Here is an 18990-nt window from a genome sequence, read left to right as displayed (position 1 = left end):
GACAGCCCCCATGAGGGGACCCTCTCCATGCAGAATAAAACAACTTTAATAAGGTTGTTGATATGACTGGATTTTTTATTTTTTCATGTGTGGTCATGATTTTATACATGTTTCAAAATGACGATTTCTTTAAAAGTAAAACTTTTAAATGAGGAAAAAAATACTGAGTGCTCCTTTAAGAATCCAAGTGAAGTATTTAATACAAATTAATAAGTATGATTTTTTTTATTTTTATTTTTTTTATCTTAAAGGTGCTGTAGGCGATTTTTTTCATGGAAAGGTATGCAAAAAAATGCAGTAGTTAGCAGTAAGAAAAGAAAAACAATTTTCTGTCACCCTCAACAGCTGTGTTAGAAGCCTCATTGCAGCTATGGTAACTGATTTAAAAAAAAAAATAAATAAACTATTTCAGGGAAATATATTACAAAGTACAGTGTAATAAATTTACACAAAATATTTTTAAAGTTGAAAACATAAAAAATATGCTACATTTATATTGTTAAAGAAGGCGGAAACGCGTCATAACAGGTCTGTGAAAAGGGTTCATAAAGCGAATTGGTATCTTTGGAGTTCAGGGTTTTGGAAAGAGGGGGCGTGGCTAATTCAACGGCTCAGTCTCGTGGAAGTAGAACCTACAGGACCTTTAATATGTAGAGACAACTATTAGTAAGCAATTCATAGGTTAATTTTCTCGAAAACAGTAAGGACTGTGTTTCTGTAGCGCTATGAAAAATTGCTCTGTTTGTTTTGAGCGACCCGTTAGACCCGCCCAACAACGTTATTCAACCAATGGCGTGGGTTTGGGGCGGGGCTATATCTTTGTTTGGCCAACGGAAGACGGAGGGCGTGTTCAGAAAGCTGTTTTGAAAACAACGTTTATTTTCGCAATTCCGTTTGGTGGCACAGAAATTACTTTAGCTGTAAGCCTATTTAAATAAATATAGTTTAAACCATTTGTGTACATCTTTTGCCAGAAATTAAATTTTTGAGGGTAGGTTATTAAGTATATTTAAATATATTTTATAGTAAAGAACATGTATTCCCCAGTTAGTAAAGGATTGTGTAACCCGTCCGTAAAAGTTCCAATGAGCACCGTAATCTTTCCATGAACCGGCTGATATCTTACGAATAGAAACCGCACCTTCACGCAGATCTAGGAACAGCCTTTAATACGCAGTAGCTTCATTTGATAAGACAGAGAAATTCCAAAGCGGATCTCAGGTCAGCCTTTATGGGCCCCGCATACGTATGTGGAAACATCTCCAAATGTACGGAACTGTCCGCTCTGTTCACCTGACGACATTTCCGGAGTTACGCCCGACTCCATTTTACACGAAAACTAGCTTTGGCGAAGAGATATCATTTTTATTCGGGTGCGTATAGTTTCCATTTTCTTTCCAAATGACTTTATAATATTATCTTGATTTTTATAAATGTACCCACATTCTAAACAGCCTTCCGGTCTTTGAGTTTAACGTTGAGTGGCTAACTGGCTAGCTTGTAATCATTGTCTGATGTTGATTGTTTGTTTTCTATGTATTTTACGTTAATGTAACATTAAAACAATAATTTTTAAGTGAAAGCTTATGCAATTCACCCAGATTTGCACCTTAAGCAGACGAACAGTTAGTTTGAGGTGATTATATGTTTGTTTAGTTACCTAACTGTCTGGTAACTGTCAAAATCATGATATGTTTTTAATATACTACATATTTATACAGTATGTTGTTTAATGCAAGTTATTTCTGGTTGAACGGCGTCTCCCAAAAACATACATGTAAATATCACATGTTTTTAAATGTGCTGGTTCAGCATTTATGTCATTAAATGTGGATTTATTTCTTCTACTCGGATCACTGATATAAACTATTATTTTTAAGCGCATTTTGAACTGCGGTAAAGATAGTTTGCGGTTTGAAATTCAAACTTCGATTGGCTATAAATCCGCTATGCGCTGTCGTAGACGTGTACATAATGTTGTATGTGAGTCTTCGTGATTTGTGAATTTTTTCACAGATCAGTTTTTGTCTCTTAACCCTTTTTTGATTTTTGTAGTCAACAGTTTACCCCCCAAAAATCAGTGTTATAAGCTTTGAGAGGTCACATTCTGGAAACACCTGATTATTACAAAGGGAAAACACTAGTTTCACACAAAACTGGATTTGTGAAAACCTTCACAGCTTTACTTGTTTTCATGGCTTCATGCATATTGGCATTGTGAAAAAATTAAGGATGTAATCCAAAAAGTAATAAAAGGCCTAAAGTTCTAAAAACTGAGCACATAGACGGGTCATAGTTGGCTCAAATAGACCTTCATGATTTGTGATTTTTTTTTCAAAGATCCATTTTTGTCATTTAACCAATTTTTAGAGTTTTGGATTCAACCGTTTTCCTGAAAAATCAGTGTTATAGGCTTTGAGAAGTCACATTCTTCAAACACATGATAATTATGATGGAAAAACTATAGTTTTACACAACTGGATTTGTGAAAAATTTCAGAGATTGATTTGACTCAGTTTGATGGCTTTGGTTTGTTGTTGACAAATACAATTTTGATATGGATTATATGTCAACTGACTAGTCATTTTATTTAACCCTTGTTGGGGTCATTTTTGACCCATTTTGTTTTGGTTTCTTTAATAAAAATGGTTTCATTCATCTCAGTTGGCCAAGGCTTGGATACTTTTCTTTAATTTGCATCTGAACTTACAAAAAATATTGGACTGGATTTGATGAGTTTAGCCCCCGTGGCAAAAAAGTAACACTTGTGGTGTTCCAGGTCATTTTTTACCCACCATGAATGGGAAAGACTAAAAATTGCACAGAGCAATTATAACACTTCGCCTATAACACTGATTTCTCAGGTAAACTGTTGACTCAAGAACTCGAAAAAGGTTTAAATGACAAAAAATGATCTGTGAAACAATTTACAAATCAGTGTGGTCTATTTAAGCCTAGTGTGACACGTCTAGGTGCTCATTTTGTAGAATTATAAGACGTTTATTGGTTTTATGGCTTAGAAAATTAGTATTTCACAATGCCAATATGCGAGAAGCCATCAAACTGAGTAAATTCAATTTGTGAAAGTTTTCACAAATCAAGTTTTGTATGAAACTAGTGTTTTCCTATCATAATTATCATGTGTTTGCAGAATGTGACCTCTCAAAGCCTATAACACTGATTTATCGGGTATATGCTTGACTACAGAACCATAGGAGAAAATCATGAAGGTCTTTTTGGTCTTACTGTGACCCGTCTAGGTTGTCAGTTTTTAGAATTACAAGCTGATTTCTCTGATGGCTTTATACATTGACACAGCCTATATTGTTATTATTACACAAGGCAATGGGTGTAGAGCAGTGAGACGCAATCAAACTCGACCAAATGTGTTTGTGAAAGGTTTCACAAATCAGGCTCTATCTAATACAAGTGAATTTGCATGAACCCAGACTGCGTGTTTACTGGAAATAGCTGTTGAAAGTGAAGAGCGCTTATTTTCACCTTCCCGACTCATGGACTTAAAAAGAGTTGACAGGAAAACAAACTGCTGTGAAAAGATTCACAAATCAGACTGGTCAAGATGAGAGTGGTTTCAGTCTTCTAGGTGATCAACTTTTGAAGCTATTTGCATTAAAAAAATGAAGAGTCATAAAATGTATTTGGCCGATTGCGGAGCGGAAGATGATGCCATCCAAATTCACAAAACATGAAGAATCACATGCAACATTATTTACATGTCTACGACAGCGCACAGCGGATTTATAGCTAATCGAAGTTTGAATTTCAAACTGCAAACTATCTTTACCGTGGTGCATTTTGAATACTTTTTCCCTGCAATATCACATGCTAGCTCAGCTGTGCTTGTGTAGCAGGTGTATATAATTAGCTTATCTCTTTCATGTACATATGTTGCGTATGATCTACCAAAAAAAAAAAAAAAAAACATCTATTGAGGAAAGTGTCATGTTTTTATTTAGCAGTAATATAATCCTCTTCCTCCCTCTGTTTTCCTTATTGTAGGTTGACAAAGTGCCCCAATCTGTCTTTTTTGCCACATTCCTCTTACTGAAGATTCCAGCTGTATGATGACACAGAAACTGCCTGGAGATAAACATGAAAGATAACTACACAGTTTGTTATCAGTCATGAATCAAGTCTGAGGACGAAAAATATCCCTGGCAAGAGTTGCTTTATTATGAAACATGGACCAGGGTACAGTTGACAGCCCTGTCACTCTTGTCATCAAGGCACCCAATCAGAAATATGATGACCAGACCATCAATTGTTTTTTGAATTGGACAGTAGAGAAATTAAAAAAACACATCTCCAACGTTTATCCTAGCAAGCCGGTGAGTTGTTGTTAATGTGAGTCACATTAGCTATTACACATGTGGTTTCATGGCTTACTAACCTAGGAATAAAAGTGATGTGTGTAATATTTTCCATGTTAAAGATACTTTCTTCCATCCCAGATTAATATGCAGACACAACTTACATAGTAATCCATTCATAGGTTGATTTCACTGGAAAGAACATTCAAACATAAATCTTTTGTTTGAGCTGCCCGGCCAGCCTGACAGCAAGTTTGGGGTGGGACTTTCTGTTTGTTTGATCAGTGGCAGACGGAGGGTGTATTCAGGATTCATTTTGAAAACAATAACCATGTTTGTTTTCCCAAATTCCATTTGATGACACTAGTGCTGCAGAAATGAAACCCTTCAAATTTAAATGTGGGTCTGTTTTCAAATTGATCTGTCCAACAAGACGAGTGGGCAGAGCTCATTTATATGAACATATACAGTACTGTGCAAAAGTCTTAGGCACATAAGATGTTTCACAAAAGCATTTGTCTTAAGATGGTTATTTATATCTTCAGCTTTAGTGTGTCAATAGGAAATATAAATGTTAGACTCCCAAATGTTACTTTTGCAAATAGAAAATATTAGAATAGAAGAACAGGGCGCTCTGCAACAGATGTCATGGCCCCCACAAAACCCCCCACTGAACATCATGTCAGTCTGAGATTACATGAAGAGACCAAAGCAATTGAGACAGCCGAAATTGATAGAAGATCTGTGGTGAATTTTCCAAGAAGCTTTGAACATCCTATCTGTCAAAAACCAAGGAAAACTGTGTCCAGGTATACCTAGGAGAATTGGTGCTGTTTTAAAGGCAAAGGTGGTCACACTGAATATTGATTTAGCTTTTTTTATGTTTACTGGACTTTGTATGACATTAAGTGATAAATGAAAACTATTTATGTCATTATTTTTTGAAGACATCCTCACTATGCAACATTTTTCACAAGTGCCTAAAACGTTTGCACAGTACTGTACATCAGATGCATTTTTCTTGTTTAGAATTATGACAGTTATTAGTGTGTTGCTAATCTTTTATCAATATTTTAGGGATTTGAGAAGGACTAATGTTTGTTCATATTTCAGAACTAGAATAAGCAGCCGTTTTGTGTGTCTGCATAATTCGTGTTGCTTATTACATGGTTCAAGAAAGGTTCAAACTAAGAGCTTTCTAATTTTAAGCCACTGCATGAACATTTCAGCTGAGGTCATGGATTTGAATCACTTCAGAGAAGACTAAGTGTTATCTTTTCAAAAGAAGCTTTTGAAATTGCTTGATGACTGTAGGAGATGGCAGCTAGATGCCACCTGCTTTACAGAAATGCTTGTCATCACTGGTATGTTGCCTGAGAGAGGTAGTTAAGATTCTAACCAGTGCTCCACTAGTTTTTTTTTTGTTGTTTTTTTTTAATTGCTGCCTCCTAATGTATTATGATTTTTTTATTGTATGATTCTCAGAATTTAATCAGCATCCTTTGCAGGAAAACCTCACAAAGCAATGCCTTTGTTGAATTTAGACCCATTTCAACAAGTTTAATTTTGGTAAATTGAATTCCATGTTTATGTGCCCTTTTTCAGTTGTCTAAGGACCAGAGACTTGTCTATTCTGGACGGCTTTTGCAGGATCACTTGCAGTTGAGGGATGTGCTAAGAAAGGTACTCTGCTGATCTTTGATTTATGAATACATATAAAATGTAATTCTAGATAAACTTTTAGCCAAATCGTTTAGATTTTTCTGATTGCACAGTAGTTTTTATCTATCAAAATTCACAACTCTGTGTGTATTCGGCATAAATAACACATGCAAACTCTGATGTAAACAACATGGACTAGAAGCATTTGTACTTCAATCTGTACTAAAAGGACTACGGCAGATTTTATTTGCAAATTTTACATATAATTAAACCGTGTGATTGTTCATAAAATACTTCATATTTGCAGCTTTGCATTTTAAAATGGGGACTGAATATTTGATGTAATTTATTTTCAAATATTTGTTTATTTTTACATTTGAAAAAAATAAATAAAATATATATATATATATATATATATATATATATATATATATATATATATATATATTACATTTTTTTGGTGTAATTATTTAAATGTTCAGGGTTCTTTTCAAAGTTCTTTGTTATCTGTTCTTTTAAAAGGCCCAGTTTGGTATTGAAAAAGTAATTCAAATTGTTATAAACACATTTTTAATCTTTCAGCCGGTTTTTGTAATGTTATTCATTACCGTAATTGTAATAAAATAGTAAACCGTGATAAAAGCTTCAGCAGTTACCGTAACATGAAAATGTTATACTGTCACATGCCGAGTTGGCACTAAGTATGCTTTTGTCACTTAATTTGATCCTGTTGGTTGCCTTGTGTAGTGTGCACAAGCAAACAATGAAACACTTCCTGTTGTACAGTTCATGACAATAACATTTAATAAAAATTAGAGCTGTCAAAATGAACCTTTTAATGCATGCCATTAATTTAAAAGGTTTAATGCGTACATTTTTCTTTATCGCGATTAACGCATTTACCGTTAATACAGCATATACCAGCATAAATACTGGATGGATGTGCGGAACCTTTGTAATGTGTCTGCCCGGAGACATTACACTTATGCACACCACAAACACACACAGCAGTGATTCAGTTTCAGTAATAAAATGATGGAGAAAGGAGCTCTTGATGCTATTTGTTGTACAAACAAGCCCAGATGGGACTTGTGACAGAAATCAAGTATTTGTCAGCCTAAGTAATGTGACTTCACTATTGCTGTAGCAAATCCAATATCCACAGTCTACTGGCAGATTAATATTGTGGAGGACAAGAGTTTAAGAGATTTAATGCCCATTGCAGTGAATATGCAACCTATGGAGAGACTAGTTCTTTTCAGTTAGTCAACCTCACAGTTAGACTCTGGGAAACGTTTAATGTTACTTGAATTGGTGATATTTAAATGCATTTCTATCTTTATACTTTGGAAGGCTTTGTTTGAAAAATTTTAATAAAGCATTATATTGTTACATATTGTTTTGTTTCCTTTCCTAAGGAAATAAATGCATATTGGCAGGAAAATAAGTACTATTTAGAGTCAAATTTCAGCACTTTCAAAATCAGCGATTTAAAAAATTGAATCGATTGACAGCACTAATAAAAATGCTTTTGTTTTTCTCAAATAGTACTCTGCATTTATACCATTTTATTACAATATATAATAATGATTTGACTGGAGCTCAGTTTTTTGTTGTGTTGAGTCTTATCACTGAATTTGTTTAACTCTAATAGCAAGATGAATATCACATGGTCCACCTGGTGTGTGCTTCGCGCAGCCCCCCGTCATCCCCCACTCTTGGAAGCCCGGTTAGCACCACTAGTTCAAGCTCTTCAGTGAGTACCATTAACTTGCTCTGTGCCTGCTCTCTCAGTTTGACATCATACGTTCAATTTAAATGAATTGATTTGTATAGCGCTTTTCACAATACATGTTTTTCCAAAGGAGCTATACAAAGAGTAGTGGATTGTAGTGTTCTCGATATCACAGTTCATGATGCCAATTTAGTCACAGCAAAAACAGATACCAACTAATTTCTTAGTTAACATTGTTTCAAGTTCTCAAGCAATTATTCAAGACAAATAAACAACATTAAAGGGATAGTGCAAAATTCTCATCATTTACTCACCCTTATGCCTTCCCAGATGTGTTTGACTTTCTTTCTTCTGCTGAACACACAAACAAAGATTTTTAGAAGAATATCTCAGCTCTGTAGGCCCTTACAATGCAGGAGAATGGTGACCAGAACTTTGAAGCTCCAAAAATCACAAAGGCAGCATAAAAGTAATCTGTATGACTCCAGTGGTTAAATCTATTTCTTCAGAAGCGATATAATAGGTGTGGGTGAGAAACAGATCAATATTTAAATCCTTTTTTACTATAAATCTCCACTTGAAAGTGAAAGTGGAGATTTGTGGTAAAAAAGGATTGAAATATTGATCTGTTTCTCACCCAAAGGGATTGCATTGCTTCAAAGGATATAGTAAAACCACTGGAGTCGTATCGGTTACTTTTATGCTGCCTTTGTGATTTTTGAAGCTTCAAATGTCTGGTCACCATTCACCTGCATTGTATGGACCTACAGAGCTGAGATGTTCCTCTAAAAATCATCGCGTGTGTTCAGCAGAAGAAAGTAAGTCATACAAATCTGGTATGGCTTTAGGGTGAGTAAATGATGAGAGTTCACCCAAAAATGAAAATTCTATCCTTTTAAATTGAGAACAGAAAATAGGAACAAAAAAAGACTATAGAGCAAAGATACAACTGGAATAAAAGTTTCCATTTAATAAAGAAACAAATAGAATAAAGACAATAGAAGTTTTTCAGGTATCTAACAGCTGTATCAAGTGCATACACACCTAAACCTATGGATAGAATTAATAAAAATTAATATCTGTCCTTGTTTAAGACTGAAGAGTTCAGTGTTTTTGTTAAGTATGCACATTATTCCTGCTCATTCCTAGACTTCAGACAGTGCTAGCACATCCTCCTCAGCTTCCACCCCCAGTCAGGATATCTCAGCTGGGAGTTCTGATGGCCTGCGGCACCGGGGAATACCGGTACAAACACATGGCCTCAACCCTGCCCCTACTGGTGTGATGCAAAGGTAGTAACACATCGATAACACACTCTTGTTTGAGACATCGATGTCATCCAGAGTTTGATTTTGATGTTTTTTCCTCCACTCAGGCCTGAAGGAATGCCGCTTCCCATGCAAGGTGGTCCAACTGCTGGTTTCCCCGGCCACCCTATGTACATGCCGATGCAAATGTTTTGGTGGCAGCAGATGTATGCTCGCCATTATTACGTGCAATAGTAAGTTACTACTTACTTAAATTCTGTTTTGATTCCTTCGTGAGAGGGCCATTCGCTCTCATTTTATCTTCTCATATTGTCTTTCAGTCAAGCAGCCATGGCAGCCTCCCGGGCATCCAGCATGGTCCCCTCTTCCCCCCCTAGCGCTGGCCCCTCTACTCAGCCAGCACAACCTAATGAACCTGCAGCCCCTATGGGGCCAAACCCCGCTCCCGAAGATCGCCCTGCCAACCCCAACATCCAGATGAACGCTCAGGGTGGAGCCATGTTAAACGATGACGAGCTGAACCGGGACTGGCTGGACTGGATGTATACAGTGTCACGTGCTGCCATCCTGCTCAGCATCGTCTACTTCTATTCCTCCTTTGGCCGCTTCGTAATGGTGATCGGTGCCATGCTACTGGTTTATCTGTAGGTCACATCCTAATCAGAAGCTTCCTGCTGAACATGAGCTGACTTTTGCACAAACCACTGTTTCTTTTGGAAAGTCAAACATTGTTTGTATGAAATATTCAGCAATTGTCTTATAGTTTATGTCTGTTTATATATTCTAGGCACCAGGCTGGCTGGTTTCCCTTTAGAGCAGAGTTGCAGAATCCAAGAGCTGGAGAAGGTCCACAAGACGAGGCGGATCAAAACCACGATATGCAGGAGATGGTTAGTAATAGTGGTTGACCAAAATGGGTTTCTCAGAAACTGATGCCAATATCTACAGAGCAGGGTTGCTTATGGATGCTAAAATGACGAAATACCAGTCAAAAGTTTGGGCACACTTGATTGAATTTATGTTTATCATGATATTTAAGGAATAGTTCACCCAAAAATTATAATTCTCTCATAATTTACTCACCCTTATGCCGTCTCAAATGCATATGACTTTCTTTTTCTGCAGAACACAAGCAAAGATTTTTAGAAGAATATCTCAGCTCTGTAGGTCCATACAGTGCAAGTGGATTGTGACCAAAACTTTGAAGCGCCAAAAAGCACATGAAGGCAGCATAAAAGTAATCCAGTGGTTAAATCCATGACTTCAGAAGCAATGTGATAGGTGTGGGTGCGAAAAGATCAATATTTAAGTCCTTTTTTTACTATAAATCTCCACCAGCCCTTCCTATGCGTGCTCACGAGGACCGAGTTCCTCCGTTTTTTGCCATTTCGCATTCTTCATGCATGTCACCACCTTCTGGACAAGGATGAGAAAGAAAAAAGGGAGGGATAAAGCGAGGAAAAGGAATAATTAAATCATATTTTCACAACAGCTCAGTAGGTGGTGATATGCACAAAGAATATGAATAGGCAAAAAACAAAACAAGAAGGACTCTCATAAATGTGCATATGAGGGCTGTGTGAAAATTGATTAATAGTAAAAAAGGACTTAAATATTGATCTGTTTCTTACCCACACCTGTCATGTCGCTTCTGAAGACATGGATTTAACCACTTGTTGTATGGATTGCTTTTATTCTGCCTTTATATGCCTTTTGGACCTTCAAAGTTCTGGCCACCATTCACTTGCATTGTATGGACCTACAAAGCTGAAATATTGTTTACAAAATCTTTTGTGTTCAACAAAAAAAATAAAAAAAAATAAATAAAGAGAGACAAAGGGTGAGTAAATGATGAGAGAGTGCTCATTTTTGGGTGAAATTTCCCTTTAACATTAAATGAATTGGGGTATCATGAACTAACAATAAACAATATATTTTTACAGTATTTATAAGTCTTTGTTAATGTTAATTCATAAAGATACAATTGTTCATTGTTAATTCCTGTTAGTTCATAATGCATTAACTATTGTTACATATGCAACTTTTAATTGTAAAAATGTATTAGTACATATAGAAATTAACATTAACTGAGATTAATAAGTTGTTCTTTAATATTTAATTAAGGTAGGTAACTAATGTTTAATTGGTTGTTTAAATTAAAAACAGAGAATGTTGTTGTTAGAATTTAAAATTGATACACACTTGGCTGAGCATAAACCGCAGCAACAACTGTTTATATCTAATAGCAATAATGATGGGTATTATAACTTGAAAATGTCCTTTCTTATTTTTTTGTTCTCTATTGTAGGAGCGTATGATGGATGAGGGGATGGAGGATGACGAGGGTGACAGTGGGGAGGAAGGTCAAGAAGACCCCATGAGCCCAGGTCCGCATCAGCCAGGCTTCTTGTCGGCAACATGGTCGTTCATCAGCACTTTCTTCACCTCTCTAATCCCTGAGGGGCCTCCACACGCTGCCAACTGAACTCACATGTCTCCACATTGTTAGTGCACAGTGGAGTACAAAAAGATTTTACTACAAAAAATTATAATAAAAGCAAAACAAGTACAAAACATGGTCTGCCATGTAATGGCAAGTCTGTAATGCTGCTTCAATGGTGTTCAATTTTCTCCCTATGCCATTGCCTAACGCTTTTCTTTCCCACCAAGTCGGGGTGAGTTTTGGATAAGGATTCATGGATGTGCTATCCATGTTATATGACAAAAGACTTTTTTCATTACGACTGGTTAATCAGCACTTAAGGCCATAAGACCTTGTGAACCATGCAGTTACTTTAATGCAGCGGTTCCCAACACTACACATTTTGGATATCTCCCTAATCAAACACACCTGGTTCAACTCATCAGCTCTTTAGTAGAGATTCTACACCTGATTTGGGTGTGTCAGTTAAGGGAGAAACAAAATATGCAGTGCCTCCAAGGAACAGGGTTGGGAACCAATGCTTTAGTGCATAGCAATTTTTTTCTTTCACTTGTGTGTAAATAAATAGTAAATATTTACAGATATGAATATATGCATCTCATTGAAATAATGTGTGTTTTAAATAAAATTAGGTTTTGGTTTCTTAGTGTAATAAGTGGTTTTATTTCGTCCATATGGTAAAGCAAAGCAAGTACTGATTCACCCACTAGTGGGCGCCACTGATTAAAAAACCACACGTGTACATGGGGAATGCTTCAATGGTGCTTATTTCCTATGACAAATACAATTTCTCACATCCTTACATTTTACTTTTTTCACTACACTAAAATATGCGAGTATGCCTTATGTCTAGCCCTCTGATGTATATTATCCATTACAGTGGGCTGAATTTAACAAGCCAATTTCAACTTCAGTGTGATATAGTACATGCAAACCACTATAGCCATTAACCATAATTCTATATGACTGTTATATTAATATCTCCTTGTGTTTTTTTTTTTTAAATTTATGACAACATAAATTCAAAATGACTGATGAGAGTAGTGATGCACCAAGCAACTAGAATATTCTCTATTTTCTTCTATTGCAGTGGACAGATGTGTAACTTCCTTAAAGGAATATTCCGGGTTCAATACAAATTAAGCTCCGTTGAGAGAATTTGTGGCATAATTTTGTTTACCACAAAAATGAATTTCGACTTGTCCCTCCTTCTATTTATAAAAAAATAAAAAAAATAAAATTGAGGTTACAGTGAGACTTACAATGGAAGTGAATGGGGCCAATCTGGAAACATTAAAATACCATTTCAAAAGTATAGCCACAAGACATAATATGTGTGTTAACATGATTTTAGTGTGATAAAATCATTTACCAACCTTTTCTGTGTACTGTTATATCCAATTTTAGGCATACATGCCGTAACACGGTAAACCCTGAAAATTATCATAAAAATTATTTAAACAACTTTTCAGCTAGAATAATACATAGTTTTATCAGAAGAATTAATTTAAGTGCTTTTCTATAATTATAAGCTTCACATTTCTGCCTTTAAACCCTTCAAAAATTGGTCCCATTCACTTCCATTGTAAGTGTCTCACTGTAATCTCCATTTTTGCTTTTTTTTTTTTTTTTTTTTTTTTTTAAAGAAAAGGAGGGACAAGGCGAAATTATTTTTTAAGGAAGTCAACATTATGCTAAAAATGCTGTTGACTGAGCGTAACTTGTTTTAAACACAAAATATTACTTAAAATACATATTGCTTTGGGGGGAAAAAAACAGTAAAATTTTTCATGATTTAACAATTCATGCTTCAAAGGTCTAGAGAAAAATATGGATTCAGCAGCACTTAAGAAGCACTAATAACATAAATATTTTGGTAATTATGTGCAATTATTTGTGCTCTGGGAAGCATTTCTCAGAAAATTTATTGTTTTTTTTTTTTTTTTTTTGTGATTCATATTAGAGGCACACATAGTTGACATGAGTAAGAGTTCAAAATGACTGAATGCAACCGTATAGGAATGGCAGACTTTTACAGAGAAGTCCTGTGAGATATTTTACTATCTTCTTTTGGTTCACTTATACACTGCATTCTGAAATAAAAGCAGTCATCTGCATTCCAGAACTCAACCTTTTACATCCATCTGTCCAGTCCTACACACAGACACTGAGGTGAGATGGCGACAAAGTAGAGCATCATGCACTTCAGTGCCTTCAGAAAACCTCTAATCAAATGAAGATGGATTTTGTTCGGTTCATTGTAACAACACAATTAATTATGCATGACAGAGACATTTATTGGGCTCATTTCATTCGAACTCCACTAAGTAACTAACCGGACAAATCGGGTTATACTCCCTCTTCTCAAGGTAGGACAACTCTTATCAAGAGGACAGATCTCCAATGAGGGGTCTGTCTCTCAGACGATGATTTCATCACGACTCCATCCTTTGTTCTTGCGTCAGTCGTTGTATTTTCATGAATTTATTCTGACTGTATAGATGCTTCAGAATTCAGAAAATCTAATGCTTTTCATTGGGGAATTTAAACCGAAACTATGTGCAATGTTTGCATGGCATAATGTACATCTACTTACACTATAAAACTATATCTTTCCATTCAGTTTAGTTCACATTTTGGTACTGCTTGCATAATTATTTTGCACCAAAAACTGGTTAGAGAAACAGTAGAATTAGGTTGATCTCTCCTGGAAATACAAGACAGATAAAACAGTGAAAGGAAAAAATGTCAGTTATATCAACACTTTATATCCTTTAAAAATAAATAAATGTCTAAAAGAAATCTTAAACATGGGACACAAAACATAATACAATATGTACACAATACAAATGCTTTCCTCAATTAAATAAAAACAGGAGAATGTTTCAAGCATTGAGAGAAATGTAATCTATCAACATTTTTACTGTAATTTGCAAATAAAATTAAGTGGGCCATCTATAAAACTCTTACTAAATTTGTCTAGCAATGTTAGAGGCAATAAATGACATGAACTCTATTGACAGGAATGTTGGTTAACCTCAATTCACTGGCAAAGACAGCAGTCAGTTTTCCATTCCTGGCTATATCATTGAAATGTACTCCCTTTGTCTTTCCCAGACATTTGAAAGGATCATGGAGGGGAAACAAGAAAAGAAAAACATGCAAAATTGAAAGAAATTACATTCGATTTAGCTGGCAGACTTCGCCGTGTAAATTACACTCTTATTCCTTAAAATGGACTCTCTGGTGAACTGTTCCTTCCAATTTATTTGGAAATACCTCATGGTCCTCAGATTGCCCTTCCCCTATCTCTTTAATCCAATCACCCTCTCACTGGATGTTATTTATTTGCTTATTTATTTATTTTCAAAGGATGTATCTGATTTTTATCAGAGGATAGAAGTGCCTTTTCTTCCTGGTGAAACTTTGACTAACGACCTGCTATCGATTTGTTGGTTAGTCCATGATGGCTGTGTGATAGAGAGGCCATCTTTACATTTAGAATTAAGCTACGGATACCTCAGACATTTCCTAGCATCCTGCCCACAAATCACAAAAGCGGAACAACATGGAATGATAATTTGGTGTCACCTCTGTGTGAACAAGTCAGAAATTATGGATTAGCTAGCCAATCCATAATTACATGAACTAATCAATAAATGTGCTGTTAGGACCCTTGTACCAGACAGAAATTCTGAAATGCCAGAATATCTGTTTTGTGTTGTTGTAGCCTACAAATTGTTCTCTCTCTTTTTTATTTAATTTTTCGCTATTTAAACAACATTTCTTAACAACGTAAAGAAAAATATGCTAATATCTAAATGAACTGGTTTTATTCAAGTCAAAAACAATATTTAACACAACTTAATTAACCTGACTAAGGCTGCACCACCAAAAGTCATTTTTACTGGTTAGTTTAAAAAGAAGTAGATCCTTAAAGTAAAACTCGCAGATTACTGTACCTTATCAATGCCATGGAATTAAACTTTTGAGGTTTAATATTTGATTAAAAACTGATTTGATTAGACTAAAGTCACCTTTTAGTCACTTGTAAAATGTCTTGCACATTTCTTAATCATGTACTGTATATCTGCAATTCTGTATCAGTGTGAACTTTACATGCAGAAGTGCACCTAAAGGAAGCGTGCAATAAAAACTACTACAAAACATGCATGACAGATAGAGAGATAGTTCTCACCAATTTATGGAGTTGCTACTGTAGTTTGAAATGTACATTAAACAAATTGTACTCGACATATCGAAATACAAGTATTTAGTTGTTCAGTGATGAACTTTAGGCCTATACAGTGGCGTAGATTTGGTTTGAACATTGAGAGAGACCAAATGTGGGTCCGGCCCGGGGGAGGGGGGTCGTGATGTTTCATTACAACACATTACACAATGCATAATAACAGTTCAAATGAATGCGCATATGAATAAAAAAAAATCAATGTAGAGATGCCGCAGTGTGAATGTTTGACGGTTAGATTACCGTATTACGGTTATGCAACAGCTGATGCAAAAAATGCATTTCATATAACAATTGTCTAAACGTCTAAGTGGACGTATTTCTGGGGGATATGTGGGCTAAGGGAAGCCCTATAATAAGAAAACTGATAAACACACACACACGTTTTGTTTTATATCATCGTGGTAACTTTCCATAGACTTCTATGGATTTTATACAGAGCTAATGATCATTTCTATCCCCTAACCCTACCCCTAAACCTAACCCTCACAGAAACCTTTAAAAAAAAAATAACATCATATAGTAGCTATGTTTACTAAGCCATTTCATAGGTAATAAGAGATGCTCCAATCTAGGCCACAACACCGTTTATTCGCATCCCGAGCTCAGTGATGTGCTTAAGTGTAAACAGAGTGCTTCAAAAGTGCGTGAATGTAAGATTATTGTGAGTGCGCAACATGTAGTTCACGACATTAAACAGTTTTTTCTTCTGCATCAGTTTATTAAAGCAATCTGTTGTCTGTCATACACCCCAACATAAAGAATCAACAGACTCTAAATACTGTCCACAACACCTGTACAAATAAACCTGTGGACTATGCAGAATAACGGGAACATTACTGACAGCAGGCAATTCAAAGTCCGTTCATGACTAAATGGACATTTATTGTTGAACGCGATGAATTTGTACAGAAGCAATGTTTTAGGCCTACATTAAGAGGATGATTAAGATGCAACTTTTCAAAGTTTACTCGCTGATAGTAACTACACAATGCACCACACTGTCAGCACCCTTAATTATTACAAAAAGTGGCATTGTTAATTAATTACTTTAAAATCAACACAGATAAAAAATATTAAACTTACTAGTTTGTTGTTGGATGACTAGTGGAGTATCCTGTTCCAAGGATGTCTTTCTATGACTTTCTGTCAGCATAATTTACATCCGTTGTCTTCAGTTTAAGTCGCTTTTTTGATGGATAGATCTGGTAGATCGAAACCCTCTGTTATATTTAGGAATTAGTGTGTTTAAGCTTCAGTTTCATGTGAATTGAAAGTTCTTGTTCAGTTTAACCCCTGGCAATTAAAGCACCAGTGGCTACAGTCCATAACCATAGCAACAGCTCCAGTACCCACACAGAGTTTTCCCATTTAGGCTTATAAAATCTTACGAAAAACAATTTTATATTATGTATTTGATTATATTTTGCCAGGTGTAAATAAAGCATTTCACGGTTTTTAACCATGGATTCTAAATTCTTACAGTTAAATTAACCGTATAATCGCGTCATCCCTAATTCAATTCATACTCTTAAATATTTATGCACTGTATCATATCAAACATTCAGAAAAATCGTTAGGGTTAATGTTTCAGAAAAAATGGACCCTTTCAGAAAATTAAAATTCTTACCTGCTCATCTGAAATGCCTGTCTGTGTTTCTCACCATGAAAAACTACTGATCATTTCTGTGGACACCTTTAACATCTTCACTGACTCCACATATGACACATGTGATGTATTTCATGTTTTCTAAATTCATATGAAAATTTTGTGTGGGGTACAGACCTACAGACTGAAACTGCACATTGTCAGCCACTGACTGTCTTGTGAGTTTTATTCCTGCAGGGGGCGCTTGACGATTCAAAACCGAATCCTCCATTCATCCGCATTTAAATCTAACACCCGTTTCACACATGATCCGTATGCAGTACTTATGTAGTACATATGTTTTCAGTGCCCATGTTAACAGGTTAGAGCATTTAGATACCGCATTGCGGATACAGCATGGCAATGCGTTGCAGGAGCGGTGCAGAAGCAGCAGTACAGTGATCGTTTCTGCACCGAGTCTATTTTTGCTGTACTGCACCTGCTGAATTAAAGTGATTGCACATTGTTCGTGGTCAAAATTAACATGGATTGAAACGAAAATGTAGCAATTTCACCATAAATGCATATAATTAAAGTCTAATGTGTTTCACAGTCACCATATGACTTTCAGCACTTGGGTAAAGCAATGAAAACCAAAACACACTATTACCAGGAGTTGCAAAAAAAAAAAAAGCAAATGCGATTAGTATATCTAAATATTTTTTTTCATGTGAAATACACTACACAGCATGTTATATTGTTTGTGTGTGTTTGTGTGTTTGTGCGTGTGGGGGGGGGGGGGCACTCGCATCTCAGCAGAAAGCGGCAATCATGTGACAGGCTGGTGGTGAGAACTACACTTTACCTCACATTTGGAAAAACAAGACATAATGGATGATACTCGTCTCATCGTGGAAGTTCTCTATGATCCGCAGGATTCCTTGTATAAAGATTTAAATGCAAAAGAAGGCATGGGAGGCAGTTTCCTCGGCTGTTTGTGTGGATGGTAAGTTTTAATTTAAAATGTTTGCGATACTACCTTTTCACGTAAGAAAAGCACCATGTTTAAATGTTTAAAATCAAAATAATGGCGAACTACTTACCCATTGTTGTATTTGTGGTATACAGAAGCCTTGGTTCAGTGAAAGCACAATCAAGCGAGTGCTGCTTCCGCACCGCGTACGCACCACATCCGTACTGCAAACGGATCATGTGTGAAACGGGCGTAAGAACGCTTTTTATCCATTTGGATCCATTTTACACTGTATAGTCATTATTTTTTACTTATTTAATTTATTATCCCTTTTCTCCCCAATTTGGAATGCCCAATTCCCACTACTTAGTAAGTCCTCGTGGTGGCGTGGTTATTCGCCTCAATCCGGGTGGCGGAGGACAAGTCTCAGTTGCTTCTGAGACAGTCAATCCACGCATCTTATCACGTGGTTCATCTTATCATGACACCGCGGAGACTCCCAGCATGTGGAGGCTCATGCTACTCTCCGCGATCCACGCACAACTTACCACGCGCCCCATTGAGAGCGAGAACCACCAAATCAGCCCCTTCACAGCACTGGGGGACATGTGCCCCCCGTCAAACCCAATTTACACCAGTGACATTATATATTTATAATAGACCTTTTTCACACTCAGGGTTTGAACGCAGAAGTAATCATTTGCAGTGTAAACTTCGACAGCGGTGAATGGGAGGTCACAG

General features: G+C 36.1%; 2 protein-coding genes across 2 annotated transcripts in view; one reads left to right on the top strand and one right to left on the bottom strand.

Annotated features, from left to right (window-relative positions):
- Window positions 1–18990, bottom strand: part of LOC127454186 (sodium bicarbonate cotransporter 3-like) — a 249611-nt gene that overhangs the window by 44343 nt on the left and 186278 nt on the right. The gene's annotated exons all lie outside the window — the stretch shown is intronic.
- On the top strand, window positions 1222–12080 carry LOC127454204 (homocysteine-responsive endoplasmic reticulum-resident ubiquitin-like domain member 2 protein). The gene is made up of 9 exons (XM_051721247.1): window positions 1222–1373; window positions 4021–4349; window positions 5937–6014; window positions 7648–7749; window positions 8878–9020; window positions 9104–9229; window positions 9317–9640; window positions 9784–9886; window positions 11305–12080. The coding sequence occupies exons 2-9, from the start codon at window positions 4203–4205 to the stop codon at window positions 11479–11481; spliced, it is 1200 nt and encodes a 399-aa protein (XP_051577207.1). The 5' UTR covers window positions 1222–1373; window positions 4021–4202; the 3' UTR covers window positions 11482–12080.

Source organism: Myxocyprinus asiaticus, chromosome 16, assembly GCF_019703515.2.
Source record: "Myxocyprinus asiaticus isolate MX2 ecotype Aquarium Trade chromosome 16, UBuf_Myxa_2, whole genome shotgun sequence".
In the NCBI taxonomy this organism is placed as follows: domain Eukaryota; kingdom Metazoa; phylum Chordata; class Actinopteri; order Cypriniformes; family Catostomidae; genus Myxocyprinus; species Myxocyprinus asiaticus.
This window is presented reverse-complemented; position numbering and strand designations above follow the sequence as displayed.